The sequence below is a fragment of the Castor canadensis genome, chromosome 2, assembly GCF_047511655.1.
Source record: "Castor canadensis chromosome 2, mCasCan1.hap1v2, whole genome shotgun sequence".
In the NCBI taxonomy this organism is placed as follows: Eukaryota; Metazoa; Chordata; class Mammalia; order Rodentia; family Castoridae; genus Castor; species Castor canadensis.
In genome coordinates, this window is record NC_133387.1 from 100,063,988 (window position 1) to 100,082,381 (window position 18,394).

Sequence of the window (18,394 nt, forward strand, 5' to 3'; positions counted from 1 at the left end):
AACAAAAGGAAAGGAACGTCACCAGGAAGAGTAAAGGAATGGGAGCCATTAATGACAGCTCTTGCACATGAAGACCTTCAGGATGTCAGTGGATTGAATGAAAAGAAAAAAATATGTGTTGGTGGATGGAGGTGGTGTTTATGGCCACAACCATGGATGGTCCACCAGGGTGATGTGCAGGAGGCAGGCAATGGATAGCAGAGAATACTACATGTGGTGTGACAGCATATCAGCCATGGAATCCTGCTCCAAGTGCTAACTCTGTAAACACACTACCTAATTTCCAGTCTCACCTCCAGCACTTAATTTTTTGGGTAAATTACTTAGCCACTCACAATCAGTTTCCTTATCTATAAAATGGGTACAATTTATGTTAAAGAATCACATTAGTGAAGTCCAGGGAGCACACAAGTATAAAAAGATTTGGGTAATAAGAGAATTATCTCATGAGGCATTAGTAGTTATTTTTGTTCCAAGTGTTATTAGTCTCAGGGCTCATTTTTCTCGGTTATAACATAAATCTAGGATATACTCTGTAGGACACATTACCTCCTTACCAATATGTTCCCTTCTAGGCCACTCAAATAATCTTTTTTTCTTTCTACCTTTTCCTGCCATTATAGACCCTCTACCAGGGTGGGGGATCCTAGGCAGTTGTCAGAGGTCAAACATCAATCACTTTGTTTCTGCTATGCTAGGAGGGGAAAAAAGACTACAACTCATAGAATCCTGAGTCTGTGTAGTGATTAAACCATTCCCCTTAGTGTGCCCTTAGCATTTCACTAGGAGAATTTGGGAAGACTCCTCTAACCCCAACCAAGTAGATGCTGTAAGAAAATTCTGCAACTAAAGGAAACTTAATCTAGCTCACTGGTTTTCAATCAGGGAAAGCACCAACTTTGCCCACCTTGATGGTGGAGGCCTAACCATCCCAGCATCTGCGAGCACTTTACAAATAGGCCTGTAATGTACAAGACAGCCAGCACACCATAGAACTGATTCATCTAAAGTTCCATGGTGCTCTAGTTGATGAACAGTCAAATCATCTTTGTATGAATAAGAAAAGTGATTTCTCAGAGAAGTTTAGTGACGGCTCAGAGTCACAAAGGTCATGGTCCAACCAGTTTAGACTCTTAAGCCAACTACTTTTATGCCTCTTCAGCACCTTCTCCAGGGTTCCTATAAAAATTTGAGGTACTGATAGCAGTCAAAAGAGAATACTTCCAGGGAGAGAAAATACACTTGCTCAGGGAGATGACTTAGTCTCAATGGGACGCAGAGTGCTGTCAGGAAGGGGTTTGTAAAGTAGGTCTTTTCTGGGGAAGGCCCATGCTCTTTCTGCCATCACAGCACATACATCCAAGAAAACGAACTTTGTGAGCAAGTGCCTGCCACAAGGTACACTAACTTCGTTCTGGGCAACCAAGCAGAGGGAAAGAAGAGATGCAAATCTCATCATGAGTATGTGAAGCCTTGCTTTATTTTTTGCCTCAGCAGAGTCTTGGATTGCCAGACCACCTGCTCTTTCCCAAGGAATTGGAGTTTCCAGAGCTTTGGAGGCCTCTCACTCTTGGACTGAGAATGTTAACAACAAATATCTTGATCTTCCTCAATGAAGGTGGTGCATATCTGGTCTGAGAATAAATTTATACTAGTCAGTACAGTAATTAAATAGAATTTAAGAACATCTGCTTGGTCATCCCCAGGCTAAATTATTATGAAAACCTTGACAAATAGAACAATGAATTTCACTATCTAACTCCACATTTCCCACATGCTGAATGTTCAAAGCACATTGCTTCTGTATTTGAAACAGAGTGAGTAATGTTTGCTACCCAAAATATCACAAAGCCACAAAAACTAAAGAAAAATGAAATGAAAAACAAAACTGAATGTTGAAATGAAAACAAAACCCAACAAAAAGAACAGAGAAGCCAACATTCCCTCACCTTATTACCCACTGTCCTTAGGAAGTGAGAACAAGACGTTTAGGGGCATTAGACAGAAGAGATGTTGCATTAATAAGAAAAAAAGAAGAAAGAATTTAATTTATAGCATGATGATCAAAGCAAAGACATGTTTTTAAAGAAAAAATATTAGAAATGCAGATTTCATGCCCATTAGTAAAATATTTATGTGGATATCTACTATACTTAAATGTGTGGGTCCATATAGACACAGTCTACCATGGAAATGTGATTGTGTTGTTAACCTCAGGGGGCTTCAATTGCCTCACTTGTGAATATGGAACCCAGTCTTGATCTCTGTGACCTCCTTTACCTCTATGTTCCTATGATTTAATTAGTTTGTAAAATATTTCACACATTGGGCACATAGCTATAAATTTTTATTTCTACCAAATTTGTTTTTCAACAATGTGTGTTTGGAGAGAAGAGGACAAGTTTTCTTGAGCTAGGGATACACATTAAGGGAATCAGAGGCTCTGAGTCCTTAGGATGTTCCAAGAACATAAATCATGGTCTTTTGATGACATAATCTGGGAGATCAGACTCACTTTCCTTGTTGCATTAAACACTTGGTGGTAAACTGTTGTCTGTTCTGGACAACTATTATACAGGTGGGACTTATTTCAGGAAAGACGTATGTCCTCACCGCCAAGAAATGTTTATAAAATACAGTTCTGAATAGTTAAAAATAGTGATTAACAACACAAGCTTAGTATGTATTAAGATGCTTTATAAAGGGAAAATACATTTATACACTGAGAAATTAGGTAAAGTTGGGTAACTTATCTGCCTTATTTCTAGCTTGACTTAATTACACTTTCTAAGACTCCTCAGAGTTCAAAGACAAACCTGGTCCTTCATTATGATGTAGCGTCCTACCCTGCCAATGCTACAGTGGTATGCGCTTTATTTCCTGCCCACACACCTGCTGTCCCATGTCCTCACTCCATTCATGAATTCATACCATGCCCATCTAATTGGTGAACTTCTTCAATTAAAGAAATGCTTCCTTAAACTGAGTGCTTGCATGTGCCCAGAAGTCTACGTATGTGACTTTTCTCTGATACATTTCCTCCACAGGTCAGAGTGATGGATTATATCCCAAAATATTCACATAGTTAAGTCCATTATTTACACAACCAATATAAATGTACTGAACCTCCTCTAATACCTGTCGTTTTAATTTTTCTTATCATTTTGGGACTTTTAGGTGTTTTATCAAAGCGCATACATGAAGCAAAGTCACCAAGTGAAGTTTGATAGCAGTTGAAAGACCTGCATGGTCCACATATTCTATTAATCACGGAATCCAAATGGTGTTTACCTAGAAGAATTTTTAAAAAATATTCCTTGTTCTCTACAACGGGGTCTAGGCACAAAGGCAGAAATGGTCTTGGGTTTGCTCAATCTTCAGTCTGATAGTGGAGTGACTGTTTCTCAATGTGCACCCTCCTGTGCCCTTCTCTGTCACCAGCTAAATGAGCCTCCCCCTTTTCATTCCTTTTGCTCCTGTGCATCTTGTGGGCCCCTGGCTGGTGCCTCTCTGCCTTCCCTGCCTCCCTCAAGACCTGCTCTTCTCTGTCTGAGCACTGATCCTCATGGCCTCTGCCCTTGGAGCAGGCTGATAGTCAAATTCTCTCTTGTACACTCCTCACAAAGACTTGTGTTTAAGCACCCATCACCCTGAGTGATAAGTATTTGTTTTTCAATCTGTATATCCCACTGGACTGTAAAACCCTGAATGAATACAGACTTTAGCTTATTTATCTTGGGGTCACCAGGCCAAAAAAGACAGAAAACATGTTTACATAAAGACTCAGTGAATGATTTTTAATACTGAAGGTACAATGAAGAGATAGATAGTCTGTCTTGGCCTGCTACAAGTGGTGTGGCTCTGGATTAATTTTCCAAATCAGCTAGGAGACTTGGAAACTCTTTTCTAATTAGTTATTCGAAGCAAAACAACTTTGAGTGAGCAATCCAGGTCACTAGGCTCATGACCCCCTCAAATCAGAATGGCCTGATGCAGCGAGGAGGGAGTCAAGTCTTGTCCCTCCACATGCTCTGTGGAGTCCATTGATGGACTCCTTTTCCTAGGTCAGTCTGGGAAAAGCAGGAGAATGAATGACATACCATGGGCTTCTCAGCCTTGACTGCCTTCACTTGGAGACATTCTTCCCGCTTTGAGGTAGTGTTGCTCAGCTCCTTCTGTTCCCCGAGGGCTCCCTGAGTCGGCCGGCCAGGGGACCTGGACTGTGAATGGCTGCCAGAATCTCTCGGGGGTGGGGGTCGAGGATGCACGTCCCCACGCTGCTTCTTGGTGACATGAGCCTCAGGGCCATGCACGGTCTTCACGTGTTTCCGGAGGGAGCTGGGGTCTGTGTAACGCTTGGTGCAGCCTGGGATTTTGCACACGTAGGGTTTCTGCCAAATGCCACAAGAATGAGACAAAAGATGGTTATGAAAGTGATTATGTCCCAGTCCCTAGCCCCACAGTCATCACATTTTTGATTCTTTCAAAAATACTTTTTACAACATTCAAACACCACTCGGACCTAATGGCTTAATAAGGCTATTTGGACATCATTTGGAGTCCAAAGGATCTAGCTTACTAGATTATTATTTTGCAGAGAGCTCTGGGAGAGCTAAGACTGTGTAAATGGCCATAAATGCTTTGTGGAAGCATTTAGTCTGTGAGTGGAAGGAATATCATGGTGCCATGATAGGTGCTCCAAAGACAATGATGATAGAAGGTGGCTTGAAAGACTCCCATTGCTTCCCTCAGGAGAATGCTGTACACCTTTTGGGAGTTTGTGTAAAGAAATTTCTCATGAGTATCTTTGTTCTGATACATAATATCACTCTATGCTTGGGAAGTGTGCTATTTATACATAGGTATAATAAAAAATTGCATATAATATTTCCTATGTTAGAGGTCACTGAAATGTACTCTTCTGGGTAGCATTACAACTGTATGGGAATGTAAAGGATTCAAAATAACACTTATCACATATTGCCTGGGGCTGATGGAGGGTGGGCTGGGAGCCAGGACTCCTGCTCTGTGCTCATCTCTTGAGTTATCAGGTCTATCCTTTACTTTATTCTTATTTCATTTTCAACATGAGGCAGTGATGGAGTCTCCAATAATACTTACAAACATTATATGGATGTTTAAAGCTAACTATTTATTTGAATCACAGAACTACCGACCTTTGCAAATGATTGACAACAGAATTGTGATTTTTGTTCACTCATCTTCTAAAATAATATATGCATAGATGCTTGCATGAGTAAAGTTGGCCCTTTCTATGTAAGGATTCTGTGTCAACAGATTCAATCAACTGCAGATTGAAAACATTAAAGAAAAAAAAAACTTGGAACTGTACTGTATAGCTTTTGCCATTATTTCCCAAATGATATAGTATAATAGCTATTTACATAGTATTAGTTATTATAAATAACCTAGAGATGACTTAAAGTATATGGGAGGTTACGTTAAGCAGCATACTATTTTATATAAGGGATTTGAGGATTCTTGGATTTTGGTGTCCACGGGGGTCCTGGAAATAACCCCCTACAGATATCAAGGGATGACCATATATATTTATAGCTGTGTGTACCTAAGGATGAGCTAACAGGTAAGCAGTCATTATAAAAAGCATGATTAAAATATAATGTATCTATTATGCTTAAAAAGATGCTCTGTCTTGTAGAATGTATGTCTAAAAATGCTTTTTCACTAAAAGCCTAAGAACAGACTGAGCCATGACCTAAAATGCTGAAATGTCTTAATGCAGTGAAGTGAAGATCTCAAAAATTATCCTGAGAGACTTCACCTCCAAATTTGAGATTCCTTTGGGTAGAATTGATTCCCATTAACTGCAAATTATGCCTACTCAGGAGCTTGTGTGATTTTCAGAAGGCATATACACATATAAAATGAAATGAGAGCATCAAATTCTATGCATTACAGACAGAAGAATGGCTGACAATGAGTGCCATTACCCTATAGTGTTCTCACGTCAGCCCTGCCCTTGCTCAGGGCATTGCTGTGACAGGGTTTTCCATCAGCGAGAGTGGGATGGATGGGGCAGGTGTGTTGAGATGGGGAGGGAGAGCTCAGAGCACAAGGGGGGCCACATGACATGTTTGAAGAGCGACTGTTCCTTTAAATATGTGCATACGAGTGTTTCTAGGTTGGTCTAGACATGAGGAACAGTTGATGTGTAGTGAATACCCAAATGTTATCAGAACTTGCATTTCCAAGGTCAACAGTATACATCAGCACACCTGTAACGACATGCTTTTTCACATAGCATATATATTGTCCTCCAAAAATGCACAAGAACAGAGTTAGGTTCAGGAAATTTATGCCTTAAAGGCCACATTAACTCAATTTTGTAGCTTGGTCTCCAAATATTGTTGTCATCAGTGATTGCAGTGAATGAATTTTAATTGTAGGCTAAGATAAAAGTTAGACAACTTGCTGAGTTGTCTGGGTTTTTTTTTTTTTTTTTTTTGTAGCACTGGGGTGTTAACTCAGGGCCTCACACCAGACAAGTGCTCTGTCACTTAGCCACAACCCTAGTCCTTTTTGCTTTTAGTTTGTTTTCAGGTAGAGTCTCAACCCAACTTTGTTCAGATTAGTCTTGAACTGCAATCCTTCTACCTCTGCCTCAAGGGTAGCAGGGACCACAGGCATACACCACCACACTTGGCTTGTTTTTGAGATAGGGTCTTAGTAACTTAGTAACTTTTGTCCAGGTTGTGCTTGAATCACAATCCTCCATCTCCACCTCCTGAGTACCTGGGAGCACAGGTGTGTTCTACCAATTTTGGTTCTCCGAGTTGCTTGCTTTTCGTGTCCTAGGTATTTATTAACTTTTATCGTTATTAGAATGTTTGTTACCATTTTGATTGTTACTGCTTTGACTCATTACAATTTTGATTCATTCACCAAATTTGATTTATTTACCAAAATGACACATTTTGAATCATTTTACACTAATAGTTACATATGAAAGCAATTTACACATTTTCTACACATTGTAGAACTTCTACAAATAGTTACTTTTTTTTTGAGACAGGGGTTTACTATGTAGTCCAGGCTGGCCTCGAACTCTCTATCCTCCTGCCTTAGCCTCTGGCATGTTGGGATTATCAGCATATTCTACTACACCTGGCGAAGATGGTTAAATAAACATTTAATGATAACTACTATACAAGATTCTGTAAGCATAGAATTTAACTTTGAGTAATATAAAATCTTTAATATGTAATCCTTGTACTTTGTATACAAAATTTAATTTCCTGACAGGAAAAGCAAGACACCATGTAATTATCTACAATATGAAGTGTGACAAAGGAGGAATCATTTTTCACTTGGGATCCTTTTAGGCATCAGTAACTATGGTTCTATATCTGGTCTAATGCTCACCTAATGGAGTTGTGGTAAGTGTCAAATAAGACCATATCCAAAAGTGCTTTCCACAATGTATGACACACAGTGAGCACTATAAGTGGAACTTTTATGAGGAGGAAGCATTTTAATTGGGCCTTGAAAGGAGGATAAGATTTTGAGGGATTAAAAATGAGGAAAAGAAGAAGCATTTTGAACAAAGGTTAAGCAGTGAGACTGTTTCACACATATTAACATGACATGGCAGGTCCTGGCATAGACTTCTGGAAGGTTTTGTCATGGTCATGATGGTGGGAGGTCAGAACTGGAAGGGCAGCTTTGGAAGGTGAGAATGGCTGTTGATACAAACTTAGGGAATCTAACCTGAGAGGGAAAGTGGAAGTCAGTGGAGTCTTGGGAGAGCAACATTCAGTGGAGTCCGTGCTCAGGGAAGCTTGTTCAGTGGTAGCTGTGGGAGGAATGTGAGCTATGGGGTCTGGAGTAGAGTTAGTGGACACAGAAGTGTCAGAATGGCTTCCTTGAATGGGAGTTTACTTCCTTCCAGATCAATTCCATTCAATTCCTTGCCACACCTAGAGTAGCAAAGGGTTTGGCACATAGCTAGCTCTCAATATTTGTTTGGGATAAATGATGGTACAAATAAGAAAATAAATAAAGGAAATGAGTTCCCTGATTTATCCCGGATGGTTTGATTGCACAGACTGGGAAAAGTTGAAACTGTACAACTTTTCATATGCAAGGCCAAAGCCTGCCTGCAGAACAGAGAAAAATTATTTCCATGTTTGTTAGTCCAATGTAATTATGTACTTATGATCAAGGTGAAACATTGAAGTGAATCACTCAGCCTTGGTGAAGAAACATTACTGATCCAAGTTATCTTTTAGTCTCATGACATATTCAACTCCCTATAAAACTGTGCTTTTGCCTCACGGAAGAACGCAATAACTTAACAAAAACACAATTAAAGCAAACAGATGTGTATACATATTTTAAGCCCATAAAAAGATAAAAAAAGCTCAGGAAGTATCGTTATATGTGTGCATTACCTGCCCTAAGCTATCCATTTTCTGAATTTCTCCACAATAGGAGAGAAGGTCAGTCTCTTGTGCTTAAATATATGAAATATAGCTAAATATATCAATTAAATTCTAAGTGAAGTTAACCCACCCAGTAAAAATTGAAATTGAAATACAGCTCACATAGAAAAATAACTTCTTAAAATTGCATAATTCAGCCTGTTCTAGTACATTCTTCATGTTGTGCAATCATCACTGCTATCTAATTCTTGTGCATCTCACCAGCCCCAAATGAATCCTCTGACCATTAGCAGTTCCTCCTTTTCCTTCTACCCCCAGCTGCTGGCAAACACTAATCTGCTTTCTGTCTCTACGGATTGTTTCATTCTACACTCCCTAAATTTTTGTACAAAACAAATGTAACAGATGATGATACAGCTCTTTCACGCAGCAAAAGCATTCTTGACAACAAAACAAAACAAATCAGGAATGTACCATCTCCTCTCAAATGTTTCACCTAGCTACTCAATACTAAGAGATTCCAAAGATCTCACCCTACCTTATCGCACTATGATCTTTTCAAAAAGAGTTGGTGTATGGACAGGTAAGTGTGGCTTGGAGGGAGAGTGCTTTTTGACAGTGTGGTTAATCCTCTTAGAGGCAGTTTTGCTCTCAGTTCAGCTAAAAGAAAACTTAGTGAAGACCAAATCTCATCTTAAAGTCAAATGGCATCTTGAACAGAAGCTCACTTGGTTTTTCTTAACCAGATATTCTCTTCCCGACTCTATCTATAAGGCCATGAATGTGCCTGGCAAGTGTGTGACAGACACTCCCATATTTTCTGTGTGCAAATTGCTCCCCTTTAATGCATTTCAAGAAAAGTGATGATACACTTTGTGAGGCTGCCCTATGGTTGTGTTAGCAAGCTCTATTAGCGATCCCATTTCTACACCACATGTGGGGAGCCTGGTTGCTAATCTCTTGATTCATTCAAGAAGGTTTACAGAGGAGCCAGCATTTGAGCCAGACCTCCAAGGAGAAGCTGGAGGTCTGCAGGCAGATGTGCATTAAAACATAAGCCAAATGAATTTGGAGTCATTTTAATTCTTAAGCTTCTCAGCAATTTTAGGAGATATCTAGACACATCACCAACACTGCATGAATCATCTAGTTCCATGAAACTTTACCCAAAATATTATTTTAAATAATGGAATGGGTTTCTGAGACTATCTTCTAAGATCTTTTGGCATTTAGGATGTCTGAGAATTGTATCTAGATCACAGCTGATTGTTCTGTAAGTGTTCTTTGGTCTAAAGCATTTGAAGATACTGCTTGGAGAAAGCAAATAAAAGTTGCTGTTTATGCAGTGAGCACCTGTCAATGTGCTGCTTCTGAATTGACCCTTGGTGCTTACAGGGCCATCCTTTGCATGGATTCATGCTATCCTGGCAGAGCAAGTGAATCAAACTCCAAGTTAAAAGTTCCTACTGTCTGACCAGTAGGTGGCAGTTCTGAACAACACGAAACTAATTCACCAGCGGTTTATGAAATTCTCTCTTCATCTGTCTCACTCTCCAAATAGGGCCCAGTTTCCATCCCCACCACTGAGACCCCAGCCTTCACCTGCAGGGTCAGAGCCCAGTCACACTGGGACAGCTAAGAAAAAATAAACCAGAACATGCTTGCCCTTCCATGCACATTCCCTGGGAGGGCTCTTTGTTTCCCCTCACAAGCTGTGGGCCCATGGAGGCCACTCACCTCATTGGAATGTGTTCTGTTTTGGTGCTTGGCGCGATCGGAGGCATTGGAGAAGGCCTTGTTGCAGCCTTCGTGCTCACAGACATATGGTTTCTCTCCAGTGTGAGATCTCAAGTGCGTTTTCAAGTTTTCTAGTCTCGAGTAGGCCTTTGTGCAACCTTCAAACTGACGACAACAGGTAAATCTGGATTACTCCACACAATAGGAACCGACGCTTATGTCTAACCCTCCTCAAAGTGGATGAAAACCTGACGTTTTAAGGGTCAGCAGCTTTTCAAAACCATGGAACAAAAACTCCACTAAACGCTGCCTTTATTGGAATTCACATGTGGCTCAGGCCAGTTCAAGATAAAGCATTTTCAGTGCCAGTAAAAGTCCTGAAAAGTTTTTTTTTTTTTTAAAAATAGACTGCTCAATGTGGACAATGGATTTCATTATCTGCTCATTGATCTCCTCAAATTCCCACTGATTTCAGATTCAGCACAAAGTTCATTAATATGGCTTTGTGTTCATACAAAGACAGGGAATTTGATCATGTTTGTGAAGGGCCTTTAAGATGTAAAGTATAGGGCTAAGCAGTGCCAGTGCTCCTCATCGGCACCTCAGTGGGAGAAAGCCCAGCCCCATGGCAGCCCTGGCCCATTCTGCAGGTCTGCACTTTGCCTTGGGGACTGAGTAAGAGCGCAAGGAAGAACTCTAAAGCCAAGGACAGACTGACTATCCTTTATCCAAAATGCTTGGGATCAGAGGTGTCCTTTGTTTTTTTTGAATTTTTGAATATTTGCATGTATATTAAGAGATATTCACTTATGTTTCATCTACACCTTATACACATAGTCTGAGGATAATTTTACACAATATTTTTAGGGTATCTGCATTTTGACTGTAATTGCCATACAAGGTTAGGTATGGCGTCATACCACTTATGGCATTGTGTTAGTGCTCAGAGAGTTTCAGACTTGGAGTATTTCAGATTTGTGTTTTTTTCATTAGGGATATTCAACCTGTGCAAGGAGTAGCATTTTAAAATATCAACTTAAACTTTTAAATCATAAGCTCGCATCTTCCTTTGTCCCCTGATAGCATGCACTGCAGGGCTGGGGCAGGCACGGTGGCCAAGGACTTATTCCCAGTGCTAGCCATTTTCTGCTTGCTCACCATTCTTGAGAGCTGTTCTGTTTAGCTGTGTAGCTCAAAAACTGAGTATTTATCCTCAGAAAGTGCTCCATTCTCTCTTTTCATCATCCCCTGACCAAGCCACACCAGAGATGCAATTGCCAGCACACTCAGCTCTGCAGAGTGTAAGCAAGGATCCCCCCACTGCCATGAGAGTATAAGGAAGGACACACAGGGGTTGCCCACCTGCCACTTATGTGTGTACTCACAGTGCATTTGTGAGGCTTCTCACCCGTGTGTCTTCTCATATGCACTACCAACATGTACTGGGCTTTGAAGGGTTTCTGTTCCCTGGAGCACTCGAGCCACCGGCACACAAACTCCTTCTTCTCTCCATGAATATGGTCATTATTGATATGCTGGGGGTGAGGAAAGAGAAACAGACAAAATGGAAATGCATTATTCATTTCCAAAGGCAGCAGAAGGAAGTAGAATACACACTCCAATTCTAAATCCTAACATGAATGACTTCACTAAATCACAGATTTTAAAGCATTCTAGTTAATATATTTCTCAGGTAATTGAGAAATGCTAACTGTGTACATATGCTTCCTAGTCAGCAGCAGTGACACTACTGGGAGGATGCCTGGCATCCCAGGAAAAAGTACTACGTTGGCACCTGAAGAGTGGAGTTCAAGTCTTGAGTTTTTTGACCAGCTGCTTTTGTCCTTTTTGGGTCTCTGTTGTTTTTCATCTGCCAAGGGAGAGTCAAGGGCAAAGGACTTCAGACATGTTCTCCAACCCGAATGTGTCCTGGTGGGGGTGGGGTAGACCACATGCAAACACATGGTACACATACACTCACACAATTCCAAAAAGGAACAAGAAAAGCAAAAGCATTTTCCAGACCAAACTTTAGTTCAAGTTCAGTGCAGTTTATTGTTGAATAAGAATCACAGAGAGAAGAGCTAGACACTGAAGAAGAGAAGTGTGTGATGGGCAACAAATGATTTATTTGCTCAGGGTCTTTGTATTTTTTATGTTTTTTTTTTTTAAAGGAATGGAATCCCTAACTTCTAAGGTCATTTCCAGCTTTAAAATTCTTTTAATTCAGTTTTTAAAATGAAAGTGAATTCCCTGGAGTTCTTCATCAATTCAAGTTTTTAGGATCACTTTCTGTCTAGTTCCTTGGATAAACATACCAAGTGCCCTCTAAATGGGAGACATGAGAAACCCAGTGCAGTGCTGGAGGAAGAGGGGGCGCTGCATTGGGATAAAATGAAGGTCAATTTCAATGAGCCGAGTAGTATACTATTTAAATATCCAGTTCTAAACTATTGGGGAGATTCATATCTTGTTTTTATTCTCTGGTCATCCTGCATTTTATTTGTCTTAATTTAAAGCTGCTGGGAGCACCTTCTCAAATACATGCAGAAATAGGTCACTTAAAATTTGCCCAATAATTAAAAGTTCCCTTGGGCTCTGTGCATTATGTGGCAGTGATAGAACATTTAATTACTTCTCTGCTAATGCTTCAGATCCTAAAATGAGATCTCCAAAGGCCAAAGGGTATTCTACCATCAGAGTCAGCCTTTCCCAGTTACTCCACTAGGTGGCCAACTGCTTTAGGTAAAAGAAGTTTTATGTAAAAAAAAGAAATAAACTTTTTCATGCTGTTTCTAAAGCTTTCCTCTTCTTGAGCAGCTCCTGGAAATTTTGAACAGAAAACAAACAGCAGCACATGACAGCACATAGGATCCCTGGGAAGCTGTGAAAAGGACAGGGACACCAACAGGATCACTCATATACAGTATGGTGCAGGAACCTCGTGGCTAACAGATGTGGGTTTCCCATCAAAAGCCAGCAGTCCCAGCTATCAGTGCTTCTTAAAAGTTATGATGGTGCACATAAGCACACAAAGAGAACAGATGTGCAGATCGGGGACAACAAGCCGTCTTTAAATTTATATCTGAAGTACATCTTCATGGCCTGTGCACAGTACCTAGGATTGTCTCAAATGTGTACTGAAGCCCAGCTTGGACATTAAGTTTATACAATACAAGGGGTTTGATGAATTTTGTTTTTGCAGAGAGATGGCTGATTGCACAAAACCATTCTGTAAAAATTGCTCTTGGTTTAGTTTTCCAAGTTACTGGAAATAAATAAGTTTGATCCTTGGAATGAAGCACATGAAAGAAGGAAGGAAGGAAAGCAGAGAGGGAGATAAAGAGAAAGGAAAATGAAGGAAGTGGGGGAGGAGAAAAGAAAGAAAAACTGAAACTGGAAAGCGGATTACAATTTGTGCAGAGCTGACTCTGAAGTAAGGAGCCACATCTTTTCAGTTTCATATTCTTGGTCACAGTGTCCTGGTACTTGGCAAATATTTGTTGAACTGATTTGATGCAGCAAAGTAAACTTTCACCGGGCAAAAAAAAATGATATTATGCAGTTTTGTTTATATTAATGCAACCTCATTTCACCTGGTACTTAGTAAGAATTTAATGTAAAGTATTTCATTACTTTAAAATAAAATACTCTTAAGAATTCTGAAAGATATCCAAATATACCCGTCTACCCCTTGCTGGGTTAAACAAAAAATACAACATTCCTTTCCTCTCACACATTTATAAGGATGTGCTACTTGCACCAGGCTCAAACTGGGGAGCAGGCAGACATGATATCTGCCCTAAGGAAATTATAGTCTGGTGGAGTAAAATGGATAATGACTTAAATTACTGTACAATTATAGTTGTGATAAGTGTTGTGAAGGGAAATAATGGGTTTTATAAAAACTCTATCAGGGAGTTCTAAATCAGTGTGGAATATCAGGAATTGGCTTCCCAAGCTGTATTTAAAGCAGGACCTGAAGATGTATGGAGACCCACCAGCCTTGTGCAGATGTGGAGAAAAGGAAGACTGCTGTGGGCAGTTGCCACAGAAGCATCTGTGGAAGGCCAGAACTTGATGCATTTGAGGATCAGGTGAGGCCCACACACAGCAGGGAGAACTGGCCTGTGGACACAGGCCTTTGGCACAGCTGCTGCTTGGGGAGGTGAGCAGGCATGAGTTTTCTGTAGGTCAAGTGGGCACTGCTGGGGTAGACAAGCTTGAGCTAGCTGGCCAGTGCCCACCTAAAATGCAGCATGCTGGGTCTGACCTCCAGTAGTGAGGCTGTAGGGGATACTCCTGGACAGAACCCATATATGTTCTAGGAACAGAGGGCATCTAGGGTAATTGGAGCAAATTCAGAGGAGCAGGATGACCAGTAGTGAGCGGCGTGAACAGTAAAGGAAGAGACTTTCCTTATTGTCTTGTGGGGCTAACACTGGAGGAACTAGACTCTAGAGGGGCAAGAAAGAGGCCTCCTAGGGGCCAATCTGCACCTTGGCTCCTTCAGATGAGGTGACAGAGGAAGGGAAACAGCCTGCTGGTCCCCCTGAGCTGCATCCCTCACCTGTGACAGGGAGGGGAAGGTTCTGGATTGGACATGAGTTTGGACATCTGAATTGGATACAGTTTAGCATCAAAAGTGACCACCAGGAAGTGTGAAATCTGCCTCCTGTGGTATTGAGGGGTCTGCCTGCAAGTAGGAAGGGAGAACTGGAAATGAGCAACCTCAAAATCATTTCATATTTTATCTTGCCAAACTTCATGTACCTTGGCCTCTAAGACAAGGTGTGGGAAATTTGACTGCAGAGGCGTCTTGAGCTGGTCAGCAGGCAGGACCTTAGTGTTGTCTGCACATGGGGAGGAATGAAGAGAAACTTGCATTGGACAATTAAAGCAACTTCACTCTCACAAGGCTACCATCTTGGGAATTTTCACTTTTCTGCTCCTTGAGAATAGACCTGAGTCTCAACTAATATTCTTTTTTTTTTTTTTTTGCAATTTTTCTAAAACTGCTCTTGAATTCAAAGTTACATTGAGACTGTAAGTTGTTTTTCTTTAAAGAATTTCCTATGACCTAAGAGGGCAGAGACCAGGTCAATCTTGCTCTATTTTATAGACCAAATGCTAATCAGAGGATGTACTCTATTACTATGAGGAAATAAGGAGATAGCAAATGCACCTGAAGCTTAAAATGTTTACAAGAACCATATTTTCAGTGAAAATTAAAATGCTATGAAATCATGGTCTTCACAAATCCATGTGCTCTGAATATTTACTTTGTCTTAAGAAACTGGAGGGCTGCAGAGTTGAGCCCAGGTCACTTTCTCATGGGCTACGTACTTTGGACAGAACGGTTTACCTACTTGAGCATTAATTTTCATAAAATTATGGTGATAAACTAAATCATGTGTGGGCAAACTTTTCCTGTATGAAGCCATATAATAAATATTTAGGCTTTCTGGCCAAAAGATCTCTGTAAACAGTTACACGCAACGTGCAATGAACAGTGTGTTGTTCATTTATGGATATGCAAATTTTCATATCATGAAATATTCCTTAAAATATCTTTTCAATAATCTAAAACCTTAAAAATTATTCTTAGCCCATGAGCTACACATAAACAAGCAGTGGGAAGGAACCAACCTGTGGGCCACATAGGTTTTTCAATCCCAAACTAGATGATTTCCTATGTTAACATTTTTAAGGCTAACTCTAAAGTCTGAGAAAACAAATTAGATGGAGGTGTGTTTTAGTGCCAGGGACAAGAAAAGACCTTAGAAAGGAATAAAACTCAAGGTTCTGAACCAAAACAGGGAGTCCAACAAGGGAGGGAGAGAGGTTAGATATACCTCACTATCTGTATCACTTCTCTAGGATTGGATCAAAAATGCCTACATGCTTTCTCACCAAAATCCATGGTAGCTAAGAAGAATAACGCACAATGAAGCCTTAACATTCAGCAGACAGATTGATCCCAAGTGAAACAGGCCTGAAATTCAATGGGCGTCAGTTTACTTGTGGTTTCATTGAAAATTTGACTTCCTAACAGTGATGTTAATCAAATATATAAATAATTTAATTGGAAGGAAAATAATGCATGATTAAATTCCAAACTAATCCAACACAAAGACATGCAATTTGCCAGAGGCCCGAGAGCCAGAAAGAGATAGATGATGTAAATTACCATGTTGTATGCCAACTTGCTCGGCCACTCTTAATTCCCCTGTCTGAATAAACAGGACAGGGACACAGGAACCAGCAATTTCCTCACAAAGGCTGAGTCCAGGTAAGGGTTTCCTGATTGGGTATCCAGTTAGGGATGTTTGCCTCTGGAAACTGATGGCTAATGAGGCAATAAAGTACCTCAGGACCCCATACAAAAAAACCAACAAGGTTGGTATTTCCCAATTACAGTCATGTCTATGGCAGAATAAGCCAAGACTGAGTATTCCTGTTTTTTCTATCCTCCCTGCCCCCGGGGGTGGTGCTGAGAGCCCAGAGGAAGGCAGGAGAACTCACTAGGCGGCTGGTCAATTGAGGAAGCAGAAGCTGCCTCTTTATTTCAAGAGATTCTCTTTGGGAAGCCCAGCCCCAATTGTCAGCCAAGGAGGTTTGGAGAGGGGCAGGAAGAAAGACCTGAAGGAAAAGGGAAAGTGAAGCTTTTCTTTCACTGGCAGCAGAATGGAATCCCACAATGGACTTCACTGAGCTAATCAGGGTCCTTTCTTTTTGCTTCGTTATTTCACTATGAGCTTAGAGCAGGCAGTTTTCCTAACCCTTCAGATGAAACGGGCATGTGGTCCATCCACGCTCAGTGCTCTCAGTGCTCTAACACTGCTATTCACGCAGTTCATGAAGCCTGGAAGGACACTGTGGTTTTCTTTCTGCCTCACTCTCCCTTGGCCCGATTCTCCCATTCCCACTCAGAAAGCACAGTTCTCCAGGTGGGTAAGTAGCCTCCATTCTCAGCGAATTCCTCAGAGGAGATGCTAGAGGTATGGCTCAGCCTTTTGTGGGAGACCTTCTCATCCCCCTCCAGACACTCTGCCAAAGGTGATTCACAGATCCACAGAGGACAACAGGCTGCCTCTGGAAGCCTTCATCAAGAATGCAAATTCTTCTCACTGCTGTCATGAGAACACTGCCTTAAGCACACCTGAAATCAGTAAAGGCAGGAAATGCCATGTTTAACCCTCATACATTCTCTCTCTCTCTCTCTGTCTCTCAGAACAGCATTATGGGCCTGCAGTCACTGGTTGAAGGCTGGGGATGCTTGCTGTTTCCTCAGTTTTATGCCCTGCCCACATTTCTGTGTATCTTAACCCACCAACATACCACCATTCACTGTTATTTAAAATATCCGATCATATTTTTAAAAGAAGGAAATAAAATGGAAACATTTCCTTCTCAGAATGCACTCCAAATCTTTTCACATTGCCACCAGGCTAGCTCATAAATGGCAGCTGAGTGAATGAATACATTCAATGGAAGTATGTTAGGAAAGCCATATATATAAGCCATATATATATATATATATATATATAGATAGATAGATAGATAGATAGATATAGATATATATAGATAGATATAGATATAGATAAATAGATAGATAGATAAATAGATAGATATATAAACTTTCTTTTTTCTGTTTGTTTTTTTGTTTTGGTGGTGCTGGGACTTGCACTCAGGGCCTCACACTTGCTAGGCAGGTGCTCTACCACTTGAGCCACTCCACCAGCCTAAACTTTCTTTTTAAAAAACATTTTAATTAGCATACGGTAGTTATTCCGGGGGTTTCACTGTGACATTTCTATATATACTTATATTATACCCAGTTTGGTTTATCCTCTCCATTGTTCTCGTTCCCCCATTCCCCTTCTTGAACTAACTTTGACAGGCTTCAATGGTCCCTATTCACACATGTATAGAAAGTTCATCAACCATATTCACCCTCCTTTACCCTCTTCCTTTACCCTCCGCTCCCACTAGCACCCTCCCCTCAACATGATCTGTCCTTCATCAGGTGTCTGTTTGTTTTCAGTGGGGATTTTGTCTTGGTATTTTACCTGTAAATATACTGTGCTTAAAGCAGTCTAACCTCCCTCCACTAGTCTTCTTCACACTTTTCCGCTCAGCCTGTTTGTCCAGCACTTTCAGTGTGTTTCCCTGTGTCTCTTCCTACACAGATATAATGCATTTCATTATCATTCACTCTCCATCACTCTCTT

General features: G+C 40.7%; 1 protein-coding gene across 14 annotated transcripts in view; it reads right to left on the reverse strand.

Annotated features, from left to right (window-relative positions):
- Nucleotides 1-18,394, reverse strand: part of Gli3 (GLI family zinc finger 3) — a 261,013-nt gene that overhangs the window by 6,409 nt on the left and 236,210 nt on the right. For all 14 annotated transcript variants that reach the window (XM_020152773.2, XM_074065365.1, XM_074065372.1 and 11 more), the window contains 3 exons: nucleotides 11,546-11,695; nucleotides 10,161-10,325; nucleotides 4,101-4,391 (listed from right to left, as the gene is read on the reverse strand). In XM_020152773.2, coding sequence (XP_020008362.1) covers nucleotides 4,101-4,391; nucleotides 10,161-10,325; nucleotides 11,546-11,695 — 606 coding nt within the window. The remainder of the gene's footprint in view (nucleotides 1-4,100; nucleotides 4,392-10,160; nucleotides 10,326-11,545; nucleotides 11,696-18,394) is intronic.